General features: G+C 38.9%; 1 protein-coding gene across 2 annotated transcripts in view; it reads right to left on the minus strand.

Annotated features, from left to right (window-relative positions):
* CDH8 (cadherin 8) overlaps positions 1 to 18,889 on the minus strand; it is a 397,301-nt gene that overhangs the window by 218,314 nt on the left and 160,098 nt on the right. For both annotated transcript variants that reach the window (XM_032325835.1, XM_032325833.1), the window contains exon 4: positions 785 to 904. In XM_032325835.1, the coding sequence (XP_032181726.1) occupies positions 785 to 904 (120 nt within the window). The remainder of the gene's footprint in view (positions 1 to 784; positions 905 to 18,889) is intronic.

Raw genomic sequence — 18,889 nt, forward strand, 5'->3', positions numbered from 1 at the left:
CCTGATTTATTTATTTATTTATTGAATATTTTATTTATTTATTTGTCAGAGAGAGAGAGAGAGAGCGAGAGAGAGCACATGCCAGCACAGGCAGACAGAGTGGTAGGCAGAGGCAGAGGGAGAAGCAGGCTTTCCGCCAAGCAAGGAGCCCGATGTGGGACTCGATCCCAGTACGCTAGGATCATGACCTGAGCCGAAGGCAGCCACTTAACCAACTGAGCCACCCAGGCGTCCCAGGATCCTGATTTATGAGTAAGGAATCTAATAGCAAATCTAGTGGTATCTGTCCATTGAAAGATTACCACATGTCATAGACTATATATGGTTGATGTTTATTACTTGATTAATCTTCATCATAATTCTAGCAAATAGATACCATACCCAGTTTATAAACAGAGGAGTTGAAACTTAAAAAGATTTATAAATGTCACTTGCCAAGCATCACACAGCCAATAAGCAACTGACTATATTCTTAAATCCGGTATTTCAGTGTGCCTGATGTATAAGTGCCTTCCCCGCTGCCCTGCCCCAGGATGAAAAATGGTGCCAGGCCATCTGTTAAACAGGTGATATTCTACAAAGGGTCTTCGATTTGTTGTAATCGGTATCAAAATGATTGTTGGGCTTGCCATGTACCACACACTGCACAGAAATAACACATTCAAATATTATTGATACAGGCAGTGAAGTACTTAACCATAACATTTCATAATCCAAATCCCAAGAAAAGCGTTTCCCTGAAGCAATAACATGGTAAATAGAATTCAAAATTTAGGCCACAAACCTGTCTCAGGCTCAATGGAAAAATAAGGCTGCCCTTCCAAGATACTATAAACCAACTTTGCACTGTTTCCATAAACTGGGTCATCAGCATCAGTAGCTGTTACATTAGTGACAGACGTACCTAAAAAAGAGAGAGAGAGATAGAGAGAGAGAAAGAAAGAGAAAAGAAAAGAAAGAAGAGGGAGAGAAAAAGATAATAATTAACACATTATTCTTTGCCAAGAGCTAAATTTTGCCAAGCATATCATACAGAAATCCATGTGTGGGAATAAAGAAAAAAAAAAAAGAAATCTCTTAAAAAATGTGGAGATAAACTACTCTGTCATAACTTCAAAAATATCCAAGTCTTTAAAAAGAAGAGTACTGCCAGGTTGGAGTACTATATAAAGATAACCCTTTTAGAATCTATATTACTCAAGAATCCTTTGTAGTTTTCATTTTAAAGATACCTTTCAGACTCATGTGGGCTTGGAGAATATGAAAAGGAAACATATCAAAGAAACAAGAAACACCAGGTTAATAATATGATACAATATGTAGCATTTAAGTTTTGCCGAAATACAACTACAATATACCTGAAAAAAAAAATGGCTGCTGAAAAAACTGCACAAAAATATCAGAGGAATATTTTATCCATTTCATCTAATTCCTCAGAATATAAATTGTGATTGGAACCACCAATTAATCTGCATGTTTAGGAAATTAGGCCTTATGGATAACAGAGTCAAACCTTTATTTTCAGATTCATTTTCCATTTGTTATTCACTCATCCATTCAGCCATTGTCCACATATAGCTCGCCTGATGTGAAGTATATATACGAAGATAAAATCTACATTTGGGAAGTGTACCATTTGGTGGTGGAAGGTTAGAGGAGGGGACAGACACACACGCATACAGAAATCAGCTGAATGCCATAGCGCCATGTTTGGATCTCTCATTTACTCCGCAGACAGGGTGGGGTCAGGGACCACTTCCTGAGAGACACTGCATTTGAGTTACATTATTAAAGACAGGTAGAGTTTAACCAGGAGAAAGGGCAGGGAAGGAATTCCAAGCAATAAGTCAAGCATAAGTAAAGGCAAAGTAGTCTGAGAGACTGTGTGAAATTCTGGGATATGCTGAAACTGGGAGAAACTGGATATGTCTGGTGCGGTAACAGGCTTCAAGGTCTGTGAGGGCAGAGGCAGTGTCCCTCATCCAGTAAGTGTCAGATACATAATGATTATCAAACATATTAATGACTGAGTGAATGGGCACGCGAATAATCTGATGATTGAATGACAAACAGTAAGTGTCAGAGATGAGTTCCCTAACAAGTAGACTCTGACATAGATTTCTTGCAGAATTTTTTTTGGGGAGTTCTCTTTAAATGATATGGGGGGCGAACAGGTCCATATTGGGCAGAAGGAGCTGTGGGCTGTGATTCATTTTGCAGTCGCAGACTCCACTGCACAACCTACCAATGGGATGGTCACTGAGGAAATGGTGCCAGACCGTTAGATCCAGTACTGACCAGTTACTGGATGTAGGAACCCCTCTAAGAATAGAGCCTTGGCCTTGGGCCAGGCAGCTCTCCTCGGCTGGGTGATCGTCAGCCCTGAGATGCCAACAATCAGCACTCTCAAGCAGCACAGGGGAAGAGTGTTTTTCAACCCAAAGAGCATGGAGGTAGGGGTGGGTCTGAGCCACAGACCTCCTTGTCTACCGAAGTAGGATAGAGCTTTTGCAAGATCGTGCCAATCAAAATACTTTCAAGGGTTTGAATTATGGTCACTATACAGGAAAATGTAGTAATAATGTTGGTTGAGAAGCTGACAGTTTTGTAAAATTGGAAATTTCTACTCAGAAGGATGATTCAGAGGTTCTACAAAATCTACAGTTAGAAAAAGAAAGAAAGAAAGAAAGAAAGAAAGAAAGAAAGAAATGTCAGTTGTATAATACATTCCACATTCCATCAGACACTGGGAACAATGTCAAAGAAAAAAAGAAAGACTCGCTCTTACAAATAACTCGTCAGCTAGCTGGTAGAGATGCACACAGGAAAGTACAATATTTGGAGTTATTTGAATATCATGTGGGAATGAGAAGAATTGGAGGAAAACCTTCCAAGTATGAGGAAGAAAGGGAAATAAGTAAATATTAAGAGGAGATAATGACTGGAAAAATCAATCATCAAGCTAACTTTGGAGCACAAAATGCAGGAGTCATTTGAATCCCAAGATGGGGAGTGTTGGCTTAACCTGCAGGAAACAGAGATGATATTTCAGTTAGAGACCCAAGCCCATGCTGTGGGCTCTCCTCTATCAGTGCCCCCAGATTTAAGTGGAGCCAGAGACACTGAGGGTTAGATCAGATTGTTAAGATGTTACAGCAGTAGTCCAGTTAGGGGGTGATAAAACCTTAACAATAAGGCTCATTTTCTTGTTTTCATCCTGGCACTTAGGTTCCATAAGATGTTCAAAAGCCAGTAAACTGGGTGAGGGGTATACATAACTCTCTGCAATTTTTCTGAAAAAGATAAAGTTAAAGAAAAAAAGAATGAAGAGTAAGAAAACGACTCAGGAGTTTCTGAGAGCTCATAGTTCAGAGACTGGTGAGAAAGGGTGAACTCTTCCTTGGAGATGAGCACAACACATCTGTTTTGCTCGATTGAGCTGATTTGCATGTTTAACGTTTTTTTAGGAGAAACATCTTCCCCCCATAACGAGATAACACATTTTCAGAAAAATAAAGTCAAGTGTGATGTTAAGGTAATGAGGGTGAGTATTCTGTTCTAGTCACTCCCTACCTAGGCCCTGGAGACAAAGAGGTGAACAAATGGAGATTCCTATCATCACAAAAATTATCTGCTAGTGGGTAACTTAAATTGAGAAATGACTTCACAGAGACAAAATAAATAAATCAAACAGATTTCTGAATGACAGAATCACTGCGTATATGTGCGCCGTGGGTATGATTGGGCAGAGGAACGCGTGGGTCACCATTTTGCAGATGGAATGCTTCCAACCTACGCTGAAACAATTAATTACCCATCTCTCTGGGCTGATCATTTAACCGGCCTTAGCCTCCAACTTCAAATCTACAATACATATCCGAATTATTGTGAGGGTTAAACCAAACAACATACGCAGAGGTTTAGCACACAAATGACCACGTCTGAAGCCTATGACATCAACTCTGCCTACGTTTTAGAATCTAGGTTGATGAATATCAGTATCTTCGGGGAATCTGTCCGATCTACAGGGTGGCAAGACGGGGATGGGAGTATTTTTAAAAATCTTCTCAGGCAACTCTTAGTCAAAGCCAAAGTTCAGAACAACCGTAGCAGGTCCTGGACAGTGTTAACTTTTCACTTCACACTTCCCCCCCAGAAACATTAATTACTTTGAAGAGTTCGTCAGATTTGTTTATATATGAAGCATTTTTTTTCTTTCAACTATTCAAATTGTATAAACGCCCATGGGGATTACGCCTTAAATGGAAGTTGGGGGTATATCCTAGGAAGCTTACAAGACTGACGATGATCCTATGGTCACCGATTACTGTAACTTGATGTTATTGTCCTACGACATTACAAAACTGAGGCAGGAGTCATGGGCCAGGTTTCCATCATTTCCAGGCTCTGTGATTCAGCTTTTTTCTTTTTTTCTTTTTTTTTTTTTTAACACATACAAAGACAATCATTTTTTATTTTGCACATCTTCAAGTTCTGTGTAAGAATCAAATGAGATAACATTAAGTAGAGACAAATGACTAAGAAGATATGTTTGGAGTCATATTGTCTTTAACCAGGACACTTGTATTATTATTTTTTAAATTTTATTTATTTATTTATCGTGGCAGGGCAGCAGAGTGAGAGGGACAAGAAGATACTGCACAGAGCACAGAACCCAATGTGGGGCCCAATTCTACCCAGAACCTTGATCACAACCTGAGCCGACCCAGGCTGAAATTAAGAGTCAGACACTCGACTGACTGAGCTACCCAGGCAACCCTAGGGCACTTGTTTTATATCCATCTTCAACTTCTATGAGTCCTATGTCCTTGGCCAAAGTAACAATACTTTTCTAAGCTTTGGTTTTCTAACCTGTAAAAAGGAAAGTGATAGTAACTGCTAACTCCTAGGCTTGTTGACATAGTGAAATATAATAAGTTATAGAAAAATTAATGAAGAGTCATTGACATTTGATACTTCTGGGAGCTTACTATCCCTGTATTTATATGCATATTATGTGTATTAGAAAATACACAAATACACACACACACACAGAATCTCACTTTCTCCCATCTAGTTCATCTCCTGTCAGTTTCCTCTGTGGTATAAATTTGCTGTGGGCTCAAAAATAAAATGGGCTTTGATGTAGCAAGCACAAGGCCAGGCACTGGGCAAGTCACCAGCACAAGTTCCTCGATGTTATTTGGGTAGGTGTCATTCTAATGAATGCCATATCTCTCAGCCCATGCAAATCCCGCACTGCTGCCAAGATGAACTACTCTGCCAGGCAATGCAGCACAGCGAAGGCAAGCTTTTACCCACAACCTCATCCATGATCTTTCTGCCTGATGCTTGGCTTCCCGGGAAATCCGCATCCTTCAACTCGAGACATCTGGAAATGAAAAGGCAGTACTACTTCCCGTCAAGGACAATATTTCTCCTAATAGTGATTCAAGGCTGTTGATGCACCTGTACCCTGGAATAGATGTGTGCAGAGGGTTTGTGCATGCATTTGTCAAGTGATTACCCAGAGGGGGGAAAAATGGATACTTTGAGGTTAATCTTGCAGCAGAAAAGATTTCTAGTCAAGCTGTGGTGTAGGCTTCTCCATGGAAATGCATGCAGAATGCAGACCACAGAGGCAAATTGAAAAGTGTAAACCTTGCAGGATAATGTTTCTTCAAAGCGGCAAGTGTTGGTGTGTGATAAATAGGGCCCTGCGTAATACCCAGGAAATATAACAACAGGATTCTCTGTTTGTGTTTTCATTTGGAACTGTTTTTGTCCCTTTGTCGAGGATACAAGAGACTCATTTAGCTAGTGACTATAAATTTGACACTGTGCCATTTCTCTAAGAAAGCCCCTATTATGATCCAACTTGATGCTGATCCTAATTATAATAATATAGCTGTTGTATTTCCAGCTGTTGTCAACAAAAATGATCCCTGTCACCACAATGCATCCTGCTAGTATCAATTCAAGTAGGAATACGTCAATTCCAAGGTGAATTCTGCTTTTAATAAGCCCATTATTCTGCGTTTAGTTTCTTGGTTAAGTGAGATTCGCCAGTGTGTGCTTGGATTTTAATTAACAGAGGGCTTGTGGTATCATTTGCCTCCTGCCACACCTGAAGGTTCCCTCCCATTAGCAGCAGGACCCACACATCTTCCCCCTATAATGACAGCAAACACTACAAGCAATATTAACCATCAAAAATTTTACACTGTCAGGTTAGAGGTTCCAGTTTGCTGACAAACTAAGATGAAAGGCCTTCGGGAAAATAAGATGTTGGGTTTAGGTAGTGCAGCTCTGTTAGCTAGACTATACTTTTTTATGAGCAAGTCAGCACACCAATTCTGCACATTATTCAGAAAGAAAAATGCTGGTGCTGACACCCTGAGCAGCAAAACAAAGGTTTGGTGCAGCGTGAAAATGTGCACACTGGAAAAGCTAAAACTCTTATGATGAGAAGAACACAAACCCCATTTGCAAAGAGTCATTTGCAATACATTCTCAGAGAATAAGCATTCTCTTAGCAGGTGGGAAAATAAAGCAGCAGAACCTTTGCAATCACTGAAATTCAAAGGCCTATGTTCTTGGCCTCTTGCTACCATCTTCCAACTTTTGATTTGACCTTCTGGCTACCCTGATCCAAGTTCAGTGTGTACCATCTGTGGACAGAGTATCTGGCATTATCATCCCCAAATGTCTCAAACATTCACACATTCCAAAGATCAGAGGCCTAAGGGGTCACAGCAATGATGCAGCATGCATTCGTTATTTTAATAAAACTAAACCCTCAGCCCACCTTCCCTCATCCTCCTGGCTCATTCTCCCAAGTCCTAGGCAACGCAAGAGGTAGTGGGGACACAGGTGTTGCCATGACAACCTTTTTTGGTTGTTGACTAGCCGAGTAATAATTTCTTAAGGCCCGCATAACTTGTTGATGTTTAAATTATCGCTTACTAGAAGCCGAAGCATCTGGCCCTGGATGTTTTAAGTGTGTCATGCCAAATCCATTATTTTTTACTTTTATGGAAACATGTTCTGGGATGCCTCTGTGCATGACTGGGATGCAACTTCTAGAGGGTTTTTTTGTTTTTTTTTTTTTTTTTGTCCCTCAACCCCCACCCACCCCCAAGTAACAACAGAACACAGACCTGACATGCTTACAGAAAAGCTCAGAATAATTGCAGGCAGCCAGTGTAGTTTTCCTGACATCTTCCCAATGGACCATCCACCCTACTCACTCCTGAAGGGCCTCAGGCAAATCCTCCCAGTGCAAAGATATCCTAACTCCTACCGGTAGGTATTTTCGTTGTTCAGCTTTGCTGTTTCGTTATAGAAGACACAGGTCAAGTATCCAAACCTCGAAGGGACGCCTCCGGGGATCTTTGGAGGTTGAGGAGGGTTAACCGTGGATCAGTAGAATGTATGGCTTGCGTTTTTTAACCCTATATATGGAGAATTCTTTCTCAACCAACTTCTGAGGGAAACAGTGAAATATACCATGTGTAAGCAGGAAGACAGGATTTTACTTCCTTCTAAGAACTGCTGCTCTGAACAACTATTGGTTAACTAGGGAAGCTATAGGCAGGGTGACAACAGAAGATGAAACCCTTCTCTTTTTTGGTGCCCAATCCTGCAATTTATAGAAGCCAATTAGCAGGAGGCAAAGGCAGCCTGGGTTTGCCATTTCATTTCACAAACCAGTCTTTAAGACATATACCACACAATGAAATCCTAAACAATCTCTTTCCCCTCCATCCTCTTTTGCAAAGGCCTAACCATTGCTCACTGGGTGTTCTTCTCATGTGCCAGCTCTCAGCCTGTAGTAAAATGTTGCTGCCAAATTCTACATGCTCCAAATTGAATTTATTACAGGAACAGGGACAGATTCTTAACTGCAGTCAGGCGGACGGACCACACGGAAATGCATCCTGTCATTTCTCTGGCTCTACGATTCGGGACATAAACTGGGGAAATAAAATTCCATTTCCATATTTTATTCTGGAGCATTTAGAGGTATAAACAGTTTTGTAACTTAATGAAACATCCATACACACTTAACATTGTGTTTATAAAAGGAGCCCGAAACTTTCTGGAACAATTAAACACTTCAGAAAATGCGCGAGCGCACAGATGTCTTCCATTCACCCCTGCATCATTCCAGTGAACATCTGTAATGTGCGTCGTGTGACAGAAGTGAAAAATATTGTATGAAAACGTGTAACTGTAAAATCTCAGCCATGTTTACTATGCACGGGAGAAAAGTACCTTCTGCATTTCTCACAAACAGGAGCAGGATGGTGGCCTACCCACTGCTTTTGCAAACAGATAATGAGGACGATTGGAAGTCTGGTTGTGAAAACTAATAAGCTGTCTGTTTTACAGTTCTGTGTGCATAAATAAACCTTTTCAGAATCAGAATAACTCTTATAACACAATGGGACCCAAAAAAGTATATTTTTTTTTCCTTAAGCTGCCTATTCCCAGCGATCAAGCCTTTGCTAATCCGTTACCTATGGAATGAAATCCTATAAATACCTAAGAAGTAAACGGGTATCATTATGCTTTAGACCGCCGGCTATTTCCATCCTGACCTTGCAAAATTAAGCTACCAGGGGTTCCACAGATGCCTTCTACAAAGTGTCAGGACCGCAGTAGGTGGAGGCTTCCTTCATTGTATTTTATTACATGAACTCATTCATTCACTCACACAAAGGCTATTAGCATAGTAGGTACTGTGGGCTGAGCTCCAAGTTAGACTTGGAGGGCACAAGAAAGTGCAGCAGTCAGAGTTTCTGTCCCAAGAGTGTTTGAAGTTCATTTTGGCACATTTTCACATGGTTTCACTGTACTGCAGGAAACTGCAAACCTTTGTTAAATGTATTTCCAGAAGTCGTCGGCATGATGTAGTGGAAAACAGGTATATGCTACACTCATAATGTCAGAAGTGTTGTTCACATCCTCTTATTATCAGACTGAGATCCATACTCTACGTTAATGACATGTCACTCTTACACTCCAAGGATTTTTTTTTTCCTCAACACCTATGAGACTCGGTTTCCTAATATAAGAAAGGGAATACCACCCATTTCATATTCTGAGTCTGCTCCCTGTGGATGATGGTCAGTAGTCCCTGGGTGGGGGACACTGTGTTGAGCTGCACCTCTAGCTTTCTACGGCACGCTACTTTATGTATGTTTGATGAAGGATGAATTTGAGTTTAAGAGGCATGAGAATAAAATTATAACCACTCCAGTGGCTGCTCGCTCATTTTTTTATTCTTGTAGAAGGAGCTGAATTCTCTAGTTAAAAGCCAAGACACTTAAAAATGGCAGTACTGTGGTTGTGACTACAACCCCTTCCTTTCCACCCCCTCAACCTTTGCTGACATGTAACTGACAAAAAAATTGTAACATATTTAAATTGGTCCACAACATGATGGTTTGATATCTGCAGACATTGTGAAATGGTTACTACAATGAAATTAATCAAGACATCCATCACCTCACATGGTTACTTCCCCGCCCCCCAACTGAAAGACAAAATGCTTAACTCTCTTATCAAATGTCATACCTGGTCAAATGAATTGAGCTATTGAGAAGGCAAAGTCTTAGACAAAAACAGGCTTAACTGGGCAATCATTAGAGACCTTTGGTTTCAAGAATAGTTTTAAAAAGATATGCATTAAGTTACCCAAAATATGTCATTCTATATGTGCCACTATCCATGAAATCTGTAGTTAAAATGGAAAACAGTTGGGTTTACTGCCTATTTGGGCCCTTGGTTATCACAGTATATTTTTACTGAGCTTCTACTAAGTGCCAAGCCTTCTTTTAGGTACCCAAGAGACTTTACAGTTAGAAGATTCTTGCTTATTTGAAGGGCAGAGCAGTGGGAGGCCAGAAAATGATGGGATGAGTGACAAATGATGTGATCCAGTGCTGTGGGGAAAGAATGGTGGTGAGTAACATGGGAGGGGCAGCTACATAGAGAAAGCAAGGCTTCTGGGAGGAGGGGGCATAAATATTAAGATTACATTTAAGAACAAGGCTGATGCTGAGTCAAAGTTCAGAGGGAGGGCCACAGATCAAGAAATCCCCATGAAAGAGGTTGATAAATTCAGAGCTTATCTCAGGAAAACAGAATGTTAGAATAGGGTTTACACATTCTTTTACACCAAAGGTTTCTAATTCTCCCAACGTTTTTTTTGTCTCCCCCCAATTCAAGTAAGTACATTCCTATGACTCCCCAACATATCTACCTATCTCATTCACACTCGGGTTCAAGAATTAGTGGTCCCCAAGCTGAATTGTTACCGCTTCTGCACTCTAAAAATATTTCATTTGACTTCTCTGGGGGCATTACTTCCCTCATATATAAAGTACGGTGGGTACAGATTTTTCCCTTGCAGAGTGAAAGCTGCTTGAAAACAATATTCATTCTTATTCTCTCAACTTTCCCATCTAATCCACCTCTCCAGAATTAACCCATTCCTCTGTAATGTGGCCTCATCCTTAGTTCATAGCATAGGCATACCTCTACATTTCCTAATGGTACAAGCACTAAGAACAATGCCTGGTATAAAATATTCATTCTTTTAATCTTTGCAACAAGCCTTTGAGCATCTGTAAAGATGATCTCCATTCAAACAAAAAGGGATAAAACCTGTATTTAAAACCAGTGATGGAGGTTTCCCGCCTTCGTATCTCTTTCACTGTTTCTGCATTTTAGATCTTCAACTGCAAAGAACACAGCCTAATGTTTTTATTTTTCTCTCCAGCATCTCAGAAAGTGATATAAATATTTGTCAAATAGATAAATGACTAATTGAATGCATGGTTATTTTCTTTAGGAAGACACATTCAAAGATTAAGAGTAGGTTGATCTGCTGATATTTTGAGCGATTTGTTGCTTTCATTGTTTTGTCTTATTTTCATATTTTAAATTTATTAGAAAAGAAACAGTAGGGATTTTTCCTCCTCTTAGGAGAGAAGTCAGGCTCTTTTCTTCCCAAAGATCGGCCCACTCCTGTGGCTATAAACAAAAGTTAGTATGACATCAAACCCTTATATGAGTTCAAGAAAATTTCCTGTAGAAGTACCGATGGTCTGAAGACTTCATTTGAGGGGCAAGACGGTGGAAAGTGTTTTTACCAGGGAAAAGGAGGAAGGGCAATGATGCAACGTTCTATGGGTGACAAAGTGAAGCCTCTTTGGGTTTAACAGTCCTTCATCGAGGAAGGCTGCTGTCACAACCATGAAAGCAAATCTCTAAGAGATCAGGTCTCAAAATCGGGCATCAAAGTCTAGCTCATCATGGAGGGAATGAGTAGCCCCAAAGCTACATTCTGGGCTGGGCAAGCATAGTTCTGGGCAAAGAACTGGACTAGGAGATTCAATTCAAGCATGAATCAACAAAATCATCTGACAGTAAAAAGCAGCAGCAGTGGCCACGGTTGGAGAGATGGGTGAGGGGAGAGGATGGAAGAAGGTGGAGGAAAGCTAACCTCTCCTTTCATGCTGCTGGAGCTGGAAGTCTGGTAGACCTTTCTCTCTTATGAGTAAATCTTTCTGGATTTCCCTATGATTCACAAAGAACAAGGACTCTCTACCTATCTTGCCAGAAGGTGTTTAAGGAAATTCTACTCTAAGAAAATGACTCAAGAAAGCATTTCTTGAACCTGAGCCACTCTTGCTTGATGATCCACTACCATTAAATAGAGAAGTTCTTTAATCCCTATGGGAGAAAAAAGTCACCAACAAGCTACTGTGAACTTCATTTTTGTGTTCCTCCCAAATTTATATGCAGAAATCCTAACCCCCAGTGGCATAGTATTAGGAGATGGGACTTTTGGGAAGTAATCAGGTCATGATGGTGGCCCTTCATAATGGGATTAGTGTCCTCGTAAGAAACAAAAGAGCTGGCTCCTCTGTCTCAACCTCTCTCTCTCTCTCTGTTTTCCACTTTGTGAAGACATGGCAAGAAGGCAGCCACTTGCAAACTAGGAAGCAGGTTCTCACCAGATACTGCATCTGCTGGCACCATGATCTTGGACTTCCCAGCCTACAGAACTATGAGAAATAAGCGCTAATTATTACCTGGTCTGTGATAATTTGATATATCAGCCCTGACTGATTAAGACACAGAATATCACCATTTCTTAATTTAAGAAGTGGACATTCAGGTCCAGTTCTACCTGACCCAAAACCATCACTTCTTTTACTGTATTAAAAAGGGGGGGGGGGCATACCTATATTCTGGTAGTAGTATATTTTAAATTAAATTTTACTTTTTATAAACACATCGACTTTCAATCTAACAGAGTTAGACAAATAAATAAATAAATAAGCTATCACTGGTCCTATTTTCATATTCCAGTTGGGACAAGGACAGTGAGACTTTAAATTATCTGCAACTGGGAGCTACATGCTTTCTACGCAGTGTCCTTTACTGTTCCTCACTCATTTTTACACTCCAGATATACTTATGCTGATACTGTTGACTCCAAGACACTCAAAAGTGTGGGGACCAGCACTCAACAAAGCTAAATACATGTGTTAAGGCATAGAGTCAGTAAGTGAAGAGATACTATTCTAACTCACTTTTTTTCTTTCCTTAAACCCAGACAGCTCAACAATGAAATTCCAACACCTTAACAGAAATAGTCAAGATTATCCATAGGTCGGAAACCTAACCATACAAGTAAGAAATTCACACACATATGATCCTTACAAATAACCAGCCTTGGCAAGAAGACTTCACCTTAAAGAAAATTAAATATCAGACTTGAAATCCAGTCAACCCAGGTCAATTCCTAACCATATCCTTTGTAGATCTGGTGCTATCAGCTCATTCCTGAACGAAGGAACTCTTGGATGGTAGTTAAGAGCCTGTTTTCTTTCCTCCAGGTCATATTAAAAGATGTGTGAGAAAAAAATAGATTTCTACAGTTGTACATGAAGAAGTTAAATGTGGTCACATGAAATAAGCAGACTATAGCACGGAAACACAAATACTAGAAGAATGTAGGGAGACCTTGATACATGCATGCCCGGAGAGAGCTGGGGGAAAAAATGTATCAAAAATTCTACCTGCCTTAATTAAAGTCTTGGCAAAAATAAAAGAATATGTGAAAGACTAGGCATTGAGTTTACAAAAAAATGATTAAGAATCTGCCAACATCTTGAGTATTTTTCAAACTGAGAGAATGGAAAGAGGAACAAAAAGGGAGAGAGGGGGAGACAGAGAAAAACCGATTATGCTTCTATGCTTCTAGCCCTGAAGATGAAATGCTGAATCTGACATGGACCATACCTTTAAATAGTCCAACAAAACAGTAGGAGGAAACCGAATTAATTTTTCGTATTATTCTCTTTTTGTTTGTATCCTTCTCTCTCTTTATTCTTCCTTCCTTAGTTCCTTTTCCTTACTCTGTTGATGTTTATTGGTTGTTGGACACCATCAAACCATGCTTGGCCCTGAGATTTCAAAAATGAATACAGGTCTTCCATGGTCTTTGAAGAGGGCTCACAGTCTAATGAGGAGAGTCACAGGAAGAAACTTCACTGCACAGGCTATAATTTAGGTCAAGAAGTAGTGTGTGTGCAGAGAAGACTGGCTCCTAGTGAAAGGTGTAAGGCAGACTGGAGGTATGGAAATGCAACCTCCCCTAATGACATGACACGACTGGTAGCTCGACGACAAGTGTATTTTGTGATTTCAGAATATTGACCTTAAGTTAGGTGATTTTTTTTTTATTCTATTCCCAGATTTTTATCACATTAAATTAAGAACTCTTCCAAAATTGGGTTTTATTTAAGAAACAAGTCAAATTGCATCAATTTTTTTGTATAAGACATTTGGAAATATCAATATTTTTTCTTAGGCTTGTTTAAATTTTAATCATGATATCGTGCTGGGAAATAGTAGCTTTGTGAGGTGCTCACAAAAGATAAATGTGAAAATCAGCAGATTTGAAAGACACAGAGAATTTGAAGAAACATCAAAGAAAATCCCAACTCTGTTTCAAAAATAACTGAAGTGATAATGTACCTCATTCAATTCAGTTATATTTCCACTCTTCAGTGCTTCCTACTTAGCATAGTTAAAAATTTTAGGTAGAATGGGAGAAATAACTATACATTTTCTTACAGCTGTGCCTTTCCAACTCTGTTTTACAATCTCTGTGACTTTTTTTTTTCTTTTTAACATTTATACTACCTTTGTGTTTACCCTTTGGGCTAATTTGTAGTTGACCCCAGTAATAGAGCCCCTTTAACCAACATTTTGTGACAGGCGATCATTGATTTAGCAGTCCTGCAGAATGCCTTAAAAATCAATGTGTTCAAAGAAGGAACTGGTGGGACTTTATAATATCACATCTCGTTTTTATCACAAATTTCCAATTTACCAAGTTCCTGTCTCATTATTTATACCAGACAGGGCATGCTGATGAGATACACAACCCGTTCTGTCCCTTCTGGCAATCCATTTATAACTGAAGCACAATTAATATCTTTACAGCTGTTCTCTAGGCAGAAAGAAAAATGTGGCAGCAAGGATTTTGTACATGTTTGAGTATAAATATGTGAAATGAGGAGCACTGGGATATGTCTAAAAACAGTGGAATCTGAGCTTTTCTTGTTTTTAAATTCTCCAGAGAAATATTTTCAAAACACTATTTCATATAGAATGTGCAGCTACCTATAGTGGCTCTCCAGATTCCCCAGGAAAATAATTAGGAATCTGGATGGTCATTAAATACAAACTTCATCATGACATTCCTTCAAAAGAAAAGCATAAAGGGGAAAATCCATGAATTTCTAGAGAATTCCACATCATTTTAACTTCTGTATTTCCCATTCGTTGTCATTGGCCCTTTCTTACTTCCAAATATTCGTCTTTCCTTTTAGTTAGATAATGATCATTACCATCAAATATAAAGAAACCACTATATTTCTGGCCCAAGTATTTACTTGATTGGATTATCTCATTTAGGTTTCACACAGACCCTAAAACTTATATTTAAATGACTTCTAGCTTCCTGAGAAAGGATAAGAATAAATAGGTACCCAATAAATGTTTGTTTTCAATTCATTCATCTGCTCAATTACAGATGTTTTCCATATGGACATTTGTTACGTAATTAAAATAGCAACTACCCCCGTAGTTAGTATACTAAGGGGAATAAATTATTAATACAGAGATAAGTAGGGAGATAGATAATTGGTAAGTAGATACATAAATGTAGATTAGATATATAGATGTAGTCAAACATCTGATTTAGTAATTCCACCTCTTTCAAGTTATCTTAGAGAAAGAATCCAAAACATGAGCAAGTTTTTTTTGTTTGTTTGTGTTTTTTTTTTTTCCTACATGCTGACAGAATAAATGAATACCTATTTAAAAAACATTTAGAGGAGCACTTGGGTGGCTCAGTCGGTTGGGCGTCCAACTCGTGATTTTGACTCAGGTCATGATCTCAGCATCCTTAGATCAAGCTCTGTGTTGGGCTCCACAGTGGACATGGAGCCTGTTTAAGATTTTCTCTCCCTCTCCCTCTGCTTCTCCATCCTTGCTTGCTCTCTCACTCAAAAATAAATACACACACACACACAAGTAAATAAATACACAAATGAATAAATGAATGATAAACAAAAACATTTACAATATCATTGGTAATAGTTATAATAGCAAACCTTAAAATAGAAAAAAAGAAAAAGAAGATAAAATTGGCTATACAAAATGAAAACAAACAAAGGAAAATACTGTTTCAAAAAAGAAAGAAAAGAAGAAAGGAAAGGAAAGGAAAAAAGAGAAGAAGAAAAAGGGAAATGAAAAGAAAAGAACAAAACTAAAATGTTTAGGTCACTGCCATGGGTTCCCATAATCAAGAGATGTGGGATTTAACAATCCTAAGCTGACTCTGACTGGCAGCAGATGGCAGGAATGATGCACTCTCGAGTGATTCATGCCCTAGGTACTGCGGAATATGTACCATACTATGTACTATGCACTATGTGATATGTACTATATTATTCCTATAGGACTTAAAAAAAAATCCAGAACTTAGCTGCTATTTGAGAATCAGAATGTGGAGAGACACTCACTGGACATATTTTGAAACTATCAAACAAAGCACAGTATGTCAGAAAACAGAGAAAGGTGTCCAGTTTGAGAAGAATCCTGCTCTGGGTGAATGATTCCTTCATCAGAGCCAGAATCCCCAGAGAAGTAGTGTTTAAGATGCAGAGAGAGGCTTAGGTCCTACCCCTTGGAAACCAACTCAGAATGAGAGGAGAGAACAAGGAACCCACCTCACCACACACGAGCCCCGCGGAAAAGAGCTGTTTGTGAGTTGGGAAGAGGAAGAGGGGCTTATGCCCTTTTGAAAGTTATATGTTATTTCAAGTTTTTAATTACAAAAGTAATACCTACTCCCCGTGGGCAGTGCTCCTCTTTTTAGTAGGTAACTCAAAGAGACACCTTAGAAGGCACAGATGTAAGAAGGCTGGGCTTTTAGTACTGTGCAAAAAGTGTTAAGAAGTTAATTAGCACCTGCATTCTAAGGAGCAGTGAGTACAATGTAGGACCGAGAGGGGGTCAAACCCCGTGAACAGCCTCCAGGAGAGCCCGCAGAACTGCCAAAGATAACAGCTTACACTTTACTTTTGTAAATATTTAAACCCATATATTGTAATTTTTTGGTAGGACTAAGGCATTAGGCACTTCTAATTCTCTCTCTAATTAGAGTGTAGCTTGTATGAATGTGTGCTTTTATTAATGGAAATCAATAATGAATACAGTTGCTGCTATATAAATACCAAAAGATTAGTTATTTAGACAATCCTAAGCATCCACTAGACTCTTTAATTTCCACAAAGAATCCTGAAGTAGGCTGGATGCTTCACCCTACCTTTATTGGCTGGCATATCCCCCAGGCGGGCATTGCCTCTGAAAGGAATAAAAACCTCTGTAGCAGTGTTTTCTGAACTGTGAGCCACACAGTTAATTAAGAAGTGAACTACAAACTGGTATATGTGAAATTCTCAGGTCCCCCCAAAGAATTTCATATGGAATGGCTTACATCAACTTGCCTATTTATGGTAATTAAATGCTTGGGTGGTACACAGTAAGTTCTCAGTAGATTTACTATATATTTGATAAATAATAAATACACAATAATAAATACATAATATTAAATATTTAATATTAAATATTAAATAATAAATACATAATATTAAATCTGTAATATTAAATAATAAATAATAAATACATAATATTAAATATATACATAAATATCAAATATTGTCTTGAATCAATATTACAGGCCCAACTTAAAATATTATCTCCCCGTTGTTCTTATTTTCCTTACGGGGCAACTAAACACAAGACAGTTTGCAAGAAATCTTGCCTAAGACCACACAGATCGTGGGAGCCTCTGTTTTTGCCAGACATGACACTAGAACCTAGGGATTCAAGGTTAGATAAATAAGACACAGCACTTGCCCTGCGGAAACCCCTAATTTTACGATGTCTGGGTGGACATGTTTGAAAAATCTCTAGGAAGGTGGGCAGTCATATCAGGTGACAGCTTTCACAGGTAGAAGCAGGCAATTATAAACTTGGAACAAGTCGGAGGCTTAGTGTTTTTCTCAGACTATGTCATGCTGTTTCTGTGGTTCATTCCCTAATACATCAACATTGTTTCTTTAGGATATGAAATAGCTTTGCAAATGTTCTGGTAGCACCTCGGAAAGATGTGTCATACCTCTCTTATTTTGTTTTCAGAATCTCCCTGCACACTACCGGGGACACCAAGCTGAGAAATCTGGCATTAGAGTCACCCACGGAGCAAGTGGTTTTCAAAGTGTGGTCTCCAGACCAGCAGCTTTAGCCTCCTCCAGAACTTGTTAGACATGTAAATTTTCAGCTTCATTCCAAATGTACTGAATCATAGACTCTGAGGGTGAAGCTGTGAAACTATTTTAACTAATTCCCCAAGTTCTTCTGATGCACAAATTACGGAAGCCAGTACTATTACACCAGATCAACATCTCTGATCTTGAAAAAGAAAAAATAAGCCACTAATATAATGTGTTCATAATGCTTTAACTTCTTTTTATAACTTTACAACCTTCTGAGTAATGTAAGACAATTATGAAGATTCTAATTTTATAGAAAATTAGACTGAGAAATTCCCCGAACCTCCTTGCATTCAAAGGTTGTCCAGGAAATACCAAAACTGGGAATACATCTAAGCATACTTTTTAATCTTTTAATATGTGATCCATTTTTAGTTAGTGTCAGTAAGGATAAAGTCATGAATCTCCTGTTTTCATCCAATGATTTCCAGTAATTATGGTATCTTACCACCAAATGGTAGGGTGTCGTGATCAGAATAGCCACATTTTTTTAAGATGGCAAATTAAAAAATACAGGATGCAGTATAGTGTTCATGTTAATTATACTTTTTTTTCTGTAAAATTAATATAATACAGCTAAGCGCAGTCATTAAAATTATATACTTTGTGAAAGCTGTTGAACAAGAATTAAATAAGCATAAATTTCCAGGCACGCAATTTCACAAATCCCTTAAGAAACGAAAATTGCTGCTCTCCTAGCTCCCACGTTATCTTAAAAGACTTCAGGGTCTCAATGACAACTTCCTGGTGGTCTCCATTCATTACCCAAGGCACCCACCCACTTCAGGGCTTTAGACTGACTAAGAATCCTAGACATTTTGCTTTTATGAGAATTTTCAAAGAACTTTCAAAACTAGGTCTAGGCGTGCTTGAATCCACTGTCAGGGAAATGGCCCCTGCTCGCTTGTGTCTAGCTCATTTCTCTGTACACAGTTGTTCAGGCAACGAAAGAAGAA

The sequence above is a fragment of the Mustela erminea genome, chromosome 19 (assembly GCF_009829155.1).
Source record: "Mustela erminea isolate mMusErm1 chromosome 19, mMusErm1.Pri, whole genome shotgun sequence".
Classification (NCBI taxonomy): domain Eukaryota; kingdom Metazoa; phylum Chordata; class Mammalia; order Carnivora; family Mustelidae; genus Mustela; species Mustela erminea.